The sequence below is a fragment of the Ochotona princeps genome, unplaced genomic scaffold (assembly GCF_030435755.1).
Source record: "Ochotona princeps isolate mOchPri1 unplaced genomic scaffold, mOchPri1.hap1 HAP1_SCAFFOLD_148, whole genome shotgun sequence".
NCBI classification, from domain to species: domain Eukaryota; kingdom Metazoa; phylum Chordata; class Mammalia; order Lagomorpha; family Ochotonidae; genus Ochotona; species Ochotona princeps.
Genome location: NW_026697404.1, coordinates 13,183 through 26,138, shown reverse-complemented (window position 1 = coordinate 26,138; position 12,956 = coordinate 13,183). Strand labels below are relative to the sequence as shown.

The 12,956-nt window shown below is 59.6% G+C and overlaps 3 protein-coding genes across 4 annotated transcripts in view; 1 reads left to right on the top strand and 2 right to left on the bottom strand.

Moving 5' to 3' along the window:
- Positions 1-12,956, bottom strand: part of LOC131478936 (chitinase domain-containing protein 1) — a 28,362-nt gene that overhangs the window by 3,165 nt on the left and 12,241 nt on the right. For both annotated transcript variants that reach the window (XM_058659559.1, XM_058659558.1), the window contains exons 9-10: positions 3,949-4,053; positions 3,126-3,281 (exon numbers count right to left, since the gene is read on the bottom strand). In XM_058659559.1, coding sequence (XP_058515542.1) covers positions 3,126-3,281; positions 3,949-4,053 — 261 coding nt within the window. The remainder of the gene's footprint in view (positions 1-3,125; positions 3,282-3,948; positions 4,054-12,956) is intronic.
- The window catches only part of LOC131478937 (DNA-directed RNA polymerases I, II, and III subunit RPABC5-like), a 38,421-nt gene that overhangs the window by 14,967 nt on the left and 10,498 nt on the right, over positions 1-12,956 (bottom strand). The window lies entirely within an intron of this gene.
- Positions 1-12,956, top strand: part of LOC131477904 (tetraspanin-4) — a 33,435-nt gene that overhangs the window by 14,175 nt on the left and 6,304 nt on the right. The gene's annotated exons all lie outside the window — the stretch shown is intronic.

Genomic DNA, 12,956 nt, shown 5'->3' with positions numbered 1-12,956 from the left:
ACTCCCCTGGCCTCCCTGGCCACCTCCCCAGCCTCCCTGTCCTGGCAGCTGTAGATACAACCTCTACAGCATGATGACCACTCCCCCGGCCTCCCTGGCCACAGCCCGGGCATCTGTGCAGTGGGAGGCTGGGAGGCCAAGCCAGGAGCCTCCCCCAGAGGGCTAGGGCCCTGGGCTCCTGGCAGCCTTTGGGGCAGGTCCTGCCGAAGCCTACATGGGAGGGACACCCGGGCAGTGGGCAGCCACAGGGTGCTACACATCGGTACCTAGATCCACCTGCGATGGACTAAACGCTGGCAGGGGAGAGCACAGGGTCAGGAGTGAGACGCACCTTCCGGGGTGCTCTGGGGTGCTCCGTGGCTGCCAAGGAGTGATGAAGCTACGACCCAAGGAGCCCATGGCCGTGGGCACCACCAGTGGACACCGCATCACAGATCCCCCTTTCAGGGCAGGCACAGATGGCTGGCCCTCAACACCACATGGCAACTGGCCTTCTGAACTGCAGGACCTTGGCTCTGGGTATGCTGAGCAGATGGCATGGCTGCCTGTGCTGGGACCGTGCCCAAGGCTAACGGACGGCAGCCGATGGGCCCCCAGGCCTGCTGCGAGGGACCCCTCTTCCTGTCGGGCAGCAGGCCAGGTGAGGGCCAGCCCCAGGAGCGGGGCTGGGGCTGCTCCTGGGCAGGGGTCCTAAATCCCAGCCCCACACAGCACTTAGTGCAGATGCTGGAGACCCCTGGCCCAGCCTCGACCTCCCTCCTAAGCTCAGACTGGGCTTCCCTGGACTGTCTGTCTTTGAATGACAAAGTCAGAGTCTGGAGCTCTATCCAGGTCTCCCATGCAGGTGCAGGGACCTGGATGGGAAGTGGAGGCACCGGGACTGAACTGGCACCCATGTGGGATGCTGGCCCCGCAGGTGGGCAGCCTGACCCCCTCCACCACAGCACAAGGCCCCTGAGCTACCTTTATGGTGGCAAATCACCCACTCACTAAACTCCCCTCACGGGGCCAAGGGACTCATGGGGTCACAGCGTGTCCAGCCTCAGAAGAGGCTGCTTTCCAGAGGACCCAGGGTAGAAATGAACCACTTGGAGAGGAGTGGCCAGACCACAGTGAGTGGACACTGCTCCGAGCTGCCATCACAGGGCCGCTGTGGACAGGCACCCCTGTTCTCCACAGCCTGAGGGCCCTCGCCCACCTTCAGGCAGGAGGATGGAGCTGACGCCAGGGGACAGCCAAGGCCCTGACAGATGATCATGCGACCTTAGGGGGCAGGTCTGGACACATGAGAGAATTCTGAGAAAAGCCTGTCTATGCCAACAGAGGGAGGAGAGGACGGATGAGTGGTGCAGTGGCCAGGGTCCCGGCTGGCGGCCCGGTGTTCAGGTCCCTGCACCCACAGTAGACCCAGATGGAGCTCTGGCTCCTGCCCTCAACACGGTTCAGCTCCCAGCAGTGCGGCCATCTGGGGAGTGAGCCGATGGATGAAGGTCTCCTTCTGTGTTAACTACTTTTCAAGTAGATAAATGGGGGGAAAAAAAAGCAGAGCTCCACCTGAGTTCACCCGTGTTGGGGGACGGTGGGTCAGTGGAGACCCCCCTGGCCAGGGCAGGGCTCTGAGCATGTCTAGAGCCCTCGGGATCCCCCGGCCCGGCCTGGGGGTGAGTGCAGGGCCCTGGGAGGGCAGGGCTCCTCCTTGGCCTCAGATGGGAGGAACTGCTGCTGGCTGCTGCAAGCCAGGACCACCGAGCAGACTGGTGGCTGTGGGCACCTGCTACCAGCCCTCCCATACCATGTCCTCTGAAGCAGCTGGCCGGGACCAGGGCAGGCACACCTTCGCCCTGTCAGCACTTCCTGCCTCTGGGAGGCTGCCCTGCTGAGCTGGCGTCTGCTACAACAGCAGGCAGGGCGGCAGCGACTGGCCACAAAGTGAGGTGAGGCTCCATCCACCCACCTGCTCCTGTCTGTGGTCTGGGTCCAGGCCTGAGCCCCTCTGCCCCACTGGTGCCCAGGGCCCTCCCCTGGGGTCAGCAGTTGGTCTGGGTCCAGGCCTGAGCTGCCCCACGGGTGCCCAGGGCCCTCCCCTCGGGTCAGCAGTTGGTCTGGGTCCAGGCCTGAGCCCCTCTGCCCCACCAGTGCCCAGGGCCCTCCCCTCGGGTCAGCAGCTGGTCTGGGTCCAGGCCTGAGCTGCCCCACGGGTGCCCAGGGTCATCCCCTGGAGGATCCCTCAGCTCACTGCTGGGATAAGTGCAGGCTAGGGAGACCCCTCAGCTCAGTGAGTAATCTCCAGGTCCGGCTCTCCAGGAAAACGGGGTGCAGACTGCTCCCCAGAGGCGGAACCTGCCTGTCCCAGGGCAGACACCCAGCACTCAGCCCGGCCAGTCCCAGGGGGCCAGGCCCACAGCCCGACAGGACCCCAAACAAAGACACAAACAGGAGGAACAGAGCAAACACCAGAGGGGCCAGCCTGGGGTGTGGATGCTGCATGAAATGACGGAACCCCATGTGGTGCTGGTTTGAGTCCCAGCTGCTCCACTTCCCAAGCAGCCCCCTTCTAATGTGCTTGGGACACAATGGAGGATGTCTCAACGCTGTGGGTCCCTGCACCCACACGCAGACCCGGATGAAACTCCTGGCTTCGGATAGGCCAGCCCCAGCTGCTGTGGCCATGTGGGGTGTGAGCCAGCAGATGGAAGATCTCTCTCCCTTCCACTCCCTCTGTAACTCTAAAGTTCAAAAAGTTAAATTAAAAAACCTTAAAAACAAAAACCTACAGAGGAACAAAAATACCAAGGGCTGTGGGTCAGAGGTGACGCCGAGCCCATGGGGATGGTGGAGGACAGGAGTCCAGTCCAGCTTTCCCAGTGGGCGGAGGTGGGGACAGTCCCATGGTGCACCCCTCTCCTGGCACGCGGCACCCTCCTCGCCTGGCCATGGCACACCCCTCATCTGGCACACAACACACCCCTCGCCTGATCATGGCACACTACTCACCACCTCGGCACTCTAGGCCTACGTCTCTGAACCTGTGGTTCCCAGTCCAGGGGAATCGGGGTACCTGCGCTTCTCAAGCCCCACTCCCAAGACGGGCTCCTGGGCCCCATGCTGAGGGTCCCTGGGCTCACCTGGCCCCCACGACGGGCTCCCGGGCATCCTTGGCGGCTGCGTAGTCCATGCCGTAGAAGTTGAGCCCCAGCAGGATCTTGCTCCGCCATTTTGACTGGGGGTCCAAGACTTGCACACAAGCTCGAACCCAGGACAGTGGGGCATTGGGGCCAGGGCTGCAGGAGCAGCGAGGGCAGAGGTCAACGGGTGGGAGCCCTGCGGTTCACCCCAGGCCCAGAGGCCTCACTGTGGACAACTCATCTCCCTCTGGGTACGGCCAGGCTCCCATCCCCGGGGTCAGGAAAAAACAGAAAACGAGGCTGTGGGCAAAGTGGCCAAGCTCCCTTCACAGTCCCCACCCACAGGGAGGGTGCTCACTGCACAGTCCACCCCGAGTGCAGGCCAGGGTCCCAGGCCTGGGGATCCCAGAGGGAAGGAGGGCCAGCAGACCCGTGGCAAATCAGACTTCGCCCCTTAGGTTGGTTTCCCCAGGGCTCTGCCCAGCAGGGGTATCTGGCAGAGCCCACAGCCAGGAGGGGCATCTGACAGGGGTGTCCGGCAGAGCCCACAGCCAGGAGGGGCATCTGACAGGGGTGTCCGGCAGGGCCCACAGCCAGGAGGGGTGTCCGGCAGAGCCCACAGGCAGGAGGGGCGTCTAACAGGGGTGTCCGGCAGAGCCCACAGGCAGGAGGGGCGTCTAATGGGTGTCCGGCAGGGCCCACAGCCAGGAGGGGCGTCTGACGGGGTGTCCGGCAGGGCCCACAGCCAGGAGGGGCGTCTGACGGGGTGTCCAGCAGGGCCCACAGCCAGCAGGTGGTCTTTGAGAGCCCAGGTCACACTCACTGCTGTGATGAGGCAGAGAAGTCATAGGTCATGAGACTGAAGCCATCCATCACAGGGGCCAGCTGCTCAAACTCCTTGTGTGTGAATGTGCCCAGCCGGTCAGTCCTGCAGACAAGGGCAGCCTTTAGTCCCACAGCCAGCAGGCCTTGGTCACAGCCAGCAGCCGGCACACAGGGCAGCCAGTGGGGCCTTGGTCACAGACAGCAGCCCGCACACAGGGTGGTGAGTGGGGCCTCAGTCACAGCCAGCAACCTGCACACAGGGCGGCCAGTGGGGCCTCGGTCACAGCCAGCAGCCTGCGCACCCCTCTTTCCCCAGACAGGGTGGCCTGCAGCTTGCTCGTGGTGACAATCCTAAGGCCCGAGCAGGTGTCCAGGAGCTGGCCGAGCCCAGGCAGAGGAGAACATGGCTATGAGGGGTGCCATATGCCATGAGATTGTCCAGTTCCAGCATGAACCCAAAGCACTCATGTGTGGGCTCTGCTGGCACGTGCCCTGATGGACAAGGACACTGTCCCTGTGCTCGGAGGGCCCAGGATGGCCCACGTGCTCTGCCCATAGCTCAGGGGCACCAGGATGGCCCACAGCAGCCCCTAGAACTCACATACTCTGGTGGCCTCGAAGCCAGAATTTGGTGTACCAGACGGACTCCCACTGCCCACGGGCCGGGACCTCAGACGTGTCCCTCCTGGGGCTCACACTCTACCAGAGGGGACCGGCCCCAGGAGCTGAATTTGTGGTGAGCACCGCAGGGACACGGGACAGATACAGCTACAGCTGACGGCCCAGAGTGTGCAGCTGGGGACAGCCACAGCGACAGCCACACTTGTGAGGGCCCCAGCAGCTGGTCGCTTCCAGTGTGAACAAGGACTCCAAGGGTCAGACAGACTCCAGCGGCCAGGCCTGGGCTGGGCCCCAGGCAGGAGCCTGCACTCCACCCGGGTCTCCCAGTGGGTGGCAGGGACCCGAGTACCGGCACATCACCTGCTGCCTCCCGTGGCACATGTCAGCGGGAAGCGCAGGCAGGATGTGAACAGACCCCTGAAATGGGCTCATCTCGCGTGCTGACGTAGCAGTGGCAGCCAACACCCTCAGAGCCCCACCGCTGTGGAAGGTTCCCTGGGCAGCCTGTGGGGCAGTATTGGAGAAAGTCCTGGGGCTGGGGCTAGGGCTGGGGGTGAGGAGTGACGTGGGGCACAGCAGCCCTGTTCTCTGTGCTGTGGCTGGCTCCCTGTCCCCCTTCTGGTGTGCCTTGTGCCTCACCTGCTTAGCTTGCTGGCAGGTGCAGCCTTCTCTCTGGATTCCCAACACCCTCAGAGCCCAAACTAATGAAGTCCTCAAAGGCTTCATTAGTTTGAGTGGAAGAGTGACAGAGATCTCGCAGGGGCTCACCCTGCACCCCAAAGGGCTGTCACAGCACAAATGAGTTTGGGTTCCCCGAGGCTGTGGGACCTGTTCATGGGCCGTGCACTGCTTCCCCGTGAGCGTCCACAGATGCTCCAGTAAAAGGGGGCCAATGATGCAGGTGGCTCGATCACCACTGAGCCATTACAGGGGCACAGATCCTACTCCTCACATCGCCTCACACGTCACGTTGGGTCAGGACCACAGGGGTGCCAAGCCCGCTCCCCACTCCTCACGCTGGGTCAGAACCACAGGGGTGCATGGGCCCGGCGGCGTGGCCTAGCGGCTAAAGTCCTCGCCTTGAACGCCCCGGGATCCCAGATGGGTGCCGGTTCTAATCCCGGCAGCTCCACTTCCCATCCAGCTCCCTGCTTGTGGCCTGGGAAAGCAGTCGAGGACGGCCCAATGCTTTGGGACCCTGCACCCGCGTGGGAGACCTGGAGGAGGTTCCTGGTTCCCGGCTTCGGATCGGCGCGCATCAGCCCGTTGCGGCTCACTTGGGGAGTGAATCCTCGGATGGAAGATCTTCCTGTCTCTCCTCCTCTCTGTATATCTGACTTTGTAATAAAAATAAATCTTTAAAAAAAAAAAGAACCACAGGGGTGCTGAGCCCACTCCCCACACGTCACACGGGGTCTGAACACCAATAAGTGCCCTGGGTATACATTCAGACCACAGCCACATGGGGAGAAGCATGGCAGAGAAGAGGGGACAGCGCTGGGCGTCCTGGATGGGTGCAGAGGCACACGGGTGGATGACCGTGGCTCATGCTGGGACCATACAGAAGGTTCCAGGCCCAGACCAGATGTGAGCCACATGAGGGCTGCCCAAAGCGTACTGTGGGCCCGTGTCCTGGTGCCCAAGTCCACTCAGGGCCTGCCCAGAGGAGTGTTGGGAAGGTAGTATGAGTCAGGCGGGACAAAGCACCGCAGGCTTCCAGGGACGGGAAAGGGCTGTGTGGGTTTTCCTTCTGTGACATGGCAGGCAGGCACAGGCAATCCCGGCTCCTCCTATCCCTGGATTCAGATGCACCAGGCTGCGTCTCCTGGGACAGCCCTCCTATGGGCTCAGAACTGCTGGGGAGGAGGGAGAGTGGCAGGGAGGGGGCACACATGACACCATCGGGGCCAGGAGTCCCAGGCACCTGGCCAGCCCCAGCACCTCTTTCCCAGAGCCCAGCCTGATCCCCACGGAGGACTCCCTGTGCCATGCCCCTCAGTCCCGGCACAGCTGAACCCTGGAGACCCCAGGCTCAGTCCTGGCTCCTCTCTCTGTCTCAGGAATGCAAACCCAGTGGCTGCGTCTAGTCCAATGTCCTGGTGTCGCCCATCAGAGCCTCCAGGTATCTTTCCTACAGCAGGGCCAGCACCGAGTGTGAGGACAGATACCTGCACCAGGAGAGGGGTGGGACTTGAACTTCCACCTCAAAGCCAAAGGATTTGATCAGACACAAGTAGATGTGACAATGGCCTGGGGTGGACTGGAGGTGTCCTCTGTCAGGGTCCTGTGTTGATCAGTGGACTGGGGTGGACTGGCGGTGGTCCCACAGATCAGGGTCCTGTGTCTAACCTGGGGTAGACTGGAGGTGGTCCCCACAGATCAGGGTCCTGCGTCTGACCAGCAGCCTGGGATGGGGTGGCAATTCTGCCTTACTCTGGTCTGGCAGAAGGCCAGGGGTTCTTACACCGCAGGAGGTGGCCCTGGACCCAATTGGTGCTTCTCACTGTCCTCCCACCCGCCCCAGGGTCCCATCCCTCGCTGTCTCCTCACTTTGGGGCCCGTGCAGGCAGCAGCACAAGCCCTGCCCAGGCACCTCCCCTGGGACAGCAGGTCCCTCTAGTGGAGGACAAAGCTGCAGTGCCATGACACTTCCACTTGGTCAAGGATGTGGCCCTGGAACAACTCCCCTTCCCGCCCCCAGGCTGGGACCTGCAGGGGGCTGCAGACGGACAGGCCAGCAGGGCCAGGCCAAACACTGCCACCGCCTGGGCTGACTCAGACTGCCCAATGCCTGACGTCGAGAGACTCCAGGTAAGAACCCAACTCCAGCTAGGCCGGACCCTCCCCACTGATGCCCTGTAGGCTTGGCCAGGGCTGGCTCTAGCGCCCAGCACTGTGTGTGGCCACCAAGTTCTCGACTACCCCTTCCAGCGCATGGTCTTGAGTGACGTCACTTTGGTGGCGCCTGGGTCGGGGGGCCCTGGAGAACATGGGGAAGGATCAGAGATGCTGTCACAGGGGAGATCCCAGCAGAGGGGAGAGGAAGGCCACGGGAAATGGGCCCCAGGAACCTGTGAGAATGGGACCTGGCCCTGTGTGGCTGATAGAAATCCCTGCTGGGGTGGGCCTGGGCCCCACCCACCGCCAACATTGTGCAGTAGATGGGATCGGGAGGGGGTGACCTTGGGGTCTGGGGGGTAAAACAGGCCGCTGGCAGGTCCCAGGCCGGGTCCGTCTCCATGAACATACGGTGAGCTGTCCCCGGGCAGCCAGTGCACCAGCACCTGCTGGCCGCCCTGTGGCAAACTCTGGGGTTTTGGGGCTATGAATTGCTGCTTAGGTAGCTCCATGTTGAGCCCACTGTGCGAATCAATCCTGAAGACCCCCCAATGACAGAGAAACTTCTCCTTTGAAGCTAAGCAAGGGTACTGAGACCTGGCAGGTTGCAGGAGAGGAACCAGATGATCTTTATGGGTCATACTGATATACTGGCCTCCTTTGAGTCCTATGTAGAACTCCTTATCACTGAACAATGCTTACCACCATACACCACTCCATGCAAAAGCTAAGGTTGGGGGCTTGTCTAGCAGGACCATATCCTAGTACCTGACAGAATGATGGATCAGGAGATGGGTCACAACAGGCTGGGCCATGACATTAACTAGCACACGAGAGAACCATATCCGGGGGTAGATTCTGTGGGATGTGTGAGCCAAACCCTGTGGAAATACTAGCCCCGCTGGTTAGCTCAAGAGTTGAGGTGGTGATGGACTAAGCTAGGTGTGACCAAGGAACCTGCCATCACTCACAGGTGAAGGAACCAATAACAGTCTGGACTGGTCAAGACAGCAGCACCCGAATGTGCATCCTGAATAGGGTGTGGGGTGGGCCAGGCTGCAACGTTCACCAGCTCATACAAGGCCAAATGGAAGGCCAGACTATGCCAGGCACTGGCCTAAAACCCACTGGCATGTATGAGAACTGGATCTGGGAGTGAGTCAAGTGAAGGAACTTGGGAAACTTCCCTGGCAGGTCATAGCTCCCGTTGGTGAACACTTGGTCCAGGCGTGGGGGTCCAACAAGCTGGGCAAAGTAGCTCCAGTGGCTGACTAATATGTGGGTGGGTAATGGGATGGGGTGGACCGGGCAGGACTGAGCAAACCTTAGCCTACAAGCAAAAATAGAAATCAGGCTGGAGCACAGGTCATGCCAATCTAGGCTCTTACACTGACTGGTTTGCATGAACCAGGGATGCCAGGCCACAGCATCGAAGGCAAAGGCCAAGACAGGTGAGGGGCTATGCCAAGCTGGATCACAGCAACCACTGGCATGTGCATGATCTATGGCTGGGAACAGGCCTGGTTGGGGAGCTAAGAGGACACCCTAGCTGGACTGGGGTTCCCACTGAGGAATGTGGGGGCTGGAGTGGGGGCTGCGTCCTGGTCTGGAGATGGCTGGAGTGTCCCTTGGCACAAGTGTGGACTGGGACTGGATGCACCAAGCCAGGCTAGACTCCAGCACCGTCTGGTGCTCTGGGGGACCAGGATAGATGTGGGATGGACTAGGCTGGGTCTCTGCCCCTACTGAGCCATGGGTGAGCTGTGTTTGGGTATGGACAAGCCGTGGCTGGGCTGAAACATTCAACAGTAAGAATCAGATTGGGCTGAAGGCCAGTCAGGAAAGGCCACTGTTCCTGCCAGGACAGGAGGTGAACTGAGTAGGGCTGGCTCACGGACCCACCGATGCGCACAAAATCTGGCATTGGGAGAGGTACTGATGGAGGGGCCTAGGCAACTCCTCTGGCACGACACAGTCCCTGCAGGTAAGCGCAAGAAGCACAATAAGGAACAGCCCAGACCAGGCCAGAGAATGGCACCCACTGGCATACATTTGGCATGGGTCAGGGGCAGACCAGGCTGAACCAGTTCACATCACCTGCTGGAGAATCCGAGCACTAGAACAGTATGGGTCAGGCCAGGTTTGGACGTGACACAAACCAGTGCACATTACAAAATACCAAGGTGAGGTGACCCATACCAGATGTGTCTGCAGTGCCCAAACAGCACACATGAGAACCAGGGAAGGAGGGGGCAAGGCTGGCAGGGGAAATGTGGGCTCCGCTGCTAGACAACCACTTCCACTGGAGAGCATGAATTGGGATGGGGCAGACCAGGCCAGGCAGGGCTACAACATCTGTGGGCCTCATATGAGCTAGATCAGGGAAAGGCCAGGTTGGTTTGACTGTTCCTCCTGGTGCAAGCAAAAATTAGAGTGGGTGAGGGTTGGTAGGGCTTAGTCACAGCATCAGCTGGCAGAGGCTGGCACTGGAGGCTGAATCTGTCAAGCTGAACTCCAGAACCACCAGGAGAGTGCAGAGTCTGGGAGTGGGAGTGGCCTGGAAGGGAAATAGTGGGCTCCTCCCTTTTGGGTTACCACTCCTACTGGAGAGCACAAAAACCAGGACAGGGGCTGGGGTGGCTAGACAGAAAGGCAACCAACAGCATGTGTGTGGGCCGGATAGTGGAGCTGGTCAGGTTGAACTAGGCTTCAATGCCCACTGACATGTATGAGAGCCCAATGGGATATGGGACAGGCTGGACTAGTCTGCTGCACATAATGGCAGGCATGGGAACCAGGGCAGGGGGCAGGTCTGGTGGGGGTTATTGTGGGTCACTCTGACTGGGCTGCAGCTCCCACTGGCTTATGTGGGGGCTGAGTGTGTGCTGGGCAGAATTGGGCTGGACTGCCAACACCCATTGGTTCCAGTGGAAGTCAGGGCTGGAAACAGAACCAGCCTAGCAATTATAACCACCAGCTTATTGGGGCGATGGACTATTCCGGACCCTGTACTTGCAAGTACATACAAGAATCTGGTCTGGGATCACCTCAAACAAAGTTTCATTGGGGATCTCCCCAATCGAACTGTCAGACTCAGAACCCCAACCATGAAGAGAAGTGCAGGTTCCATTGTCTGCCGTGGAGTGCAAGTGCCAGAGCCGAGCCTCCTCAGAGGCTCAGACGGAGCAACTGAGAGCATAACCAGGTGCACATGGAGGATATAGCAGTCCATCGGAACCTGCAGAGGATACCTGGTACCACAACAGAGGACAGAACAAATTAATCAACTACCCCAGCCATATGTTGGCAGTGAAAAACTGGGCAAACGGAGTCTCTAAGGTGGACTATGTCAATCAGTGGATTCTGCAGCAACCTCATTGTGCTTGGAATGGCGAGATTGGCAGCAATTCATAACTGCTGAACTATCAAAACCACTTGAGCAAGACCCTTGAAGCATGCCCCACATCGGGGACCTGGGGTGGGTGGGAGACTGGGTGGGGCTTCTCCCTTTATCTCCCCCTTTACTCCAGATACAGGAAAAAAAAATGTGGAAATAATAGTCTTACCCACTTTCCTGTAGCCCTTGAACCTTTGTGCCCTAATTAACTATGTAAAGATTATCATAAATAAATAAGTAAGTAAGTAAATAAATAAGCCCCTGCTAGGTGCCATGGTAGGGTAGGGGCAGCTGGCAGAACTGGACTGCATCCAGCTGCGGACCCAGGGCAAGAGCAAGCTCATGCTGGGTTCCATCCCAGGGAGGGAGGGCCCGGGCGTGGGGTGCCCACAGGCAGACCTGAGGAGCAAGGGCCTGGGCGTGGGGTGTCCACAGGCAGACCCGAGGAGGAAGGGCCCGGGCGTGGGGTGCCCACAGGCAGACCTGAGGAGCAAGGGCCTGGGCATGGGGTGCCCACAGGCAGACCCGAGGAGGAAGGGCCCGGGCGTGGGGTGCTCACAGGCAGACCCGAGGAGGAAGGGCCCAGGCGTGGGGTGCTCACAGGCAGACCCGAGGAGGAAGGGCCTGGGCGTGGGGTGCCCACAGGCAGACCCGAGGAGGAAGGGCCCCAGTGTGGAGTTCACACAGGCAGAACTGGGGAGGAAGGGCCTGGCCATGGAGTTCACACAGGCTGACCCAAGAAGGAAGGGCTCCAGGATGTTAGGTGCCCACAGGCAGACCTGGAGAAGGGCCCTGTGGGCTTCTCCGGGGGCTCCCAGGTACTGCACATGGTTCCAATGTCCCAGACGTGGCACGACTGCCTCTTCTGACACTGGCCAATGCCCGGCTGCCCCACTTCCGATGCAGCTCCCTGCTGGCGTGCCCGGGAGGGCAGCAGAGGCTAGCCCACAGTGCCAGTCCCCAGACTGGCTACTCCCGAGGACCGCACTGAGTGGGGTCAGCTCTGCTTCTCAGAGACAGAGCTTGGGCCAGGCCCAGGGCTCTGGCAGGCCCAATGTTCCACAGAGGGCAGCCCTTGGTGAGGTGGCCATTGAGGAGGGGTGTGCCAGGCCTGCCCCACCCTGCTCTGGCACCATCCCCCAGTCTACACCTGATGGGGCCACTGCAGGGACTCTCCAGTCCTCAGGATGGGATGACACAGAAGCGGTCTGTCCCCTTGGCCTGGCCTCCAGCGGAAAACCTACTGTCCTGTGTTCATTTCTGAAGAGAATATCTCAATGTGTGTTGGGGGGAAACTGGTGCACCCCCACGTCTGCTGGGCCCCGGTAGTGAGCAGGGCTAAGCACCCACTTGGCCCCAGCTGACCCTACCTTTGGTCACACCTCCTGCTCCAGCCCCCAGGGCCCCAGGGTGGACTGCTCACCAGCTGTGACTACTGCCCAGGGCTCTGCCTACATCGTCCTCACCTGCATGTTTTCTGGGTGCAGTGCGGGGTAGCTGCCTGGGCTGGCCCTCCCCAGGTATCCCACACCCGGGCAGCTTCCTCCTAGTTACTGAGATGGTTCCCCCATTGTCACGCCACCACCAGTGGAGCCTGCGTGAGAAATCGCCAGGCCGAGGCGGAAGCTTCAAGGAAGGATGCCTCCTGGATTCGGCTGCATCTCTGGTGGTCTTGGCATTCCTGGCTATACTCTCTTTACTCTTATCTTTATGGCTGGAATAATGCTATTTATGTGTGGCAAACGCTCAATGTTCCTTTATAGTTCTATGAAGCCTTCTGACAGGAGACTGGACAAGGACAGCAAACAGTGTAAGATAAAAACTATTAAGTTACTAGCTTTAATAAACCTACCTGGAACTATTTTTGAGAATTCCTAAAAAGAAGATTATAGTAGAAATCTATAGCTTAAAAAGCCATACAGGAAGAAAAGCTAAGAAAAATAGACAAGTTAATATTAAAACCAATGTAAGGCACAAAACACAATGAGAGCTAACTGCTTAATGATTAAAACTGCAGCTGGTGCCAAACTGTGTCCACAAGAAATAGCAACTGCATTCTGTCACCAGGCTGTTAGAGAACAATCTTTTTTCGACAGACCCGCTTATCTCCCTGGAATAATTATTTGTAGAAATGTAACCACATGAATAAA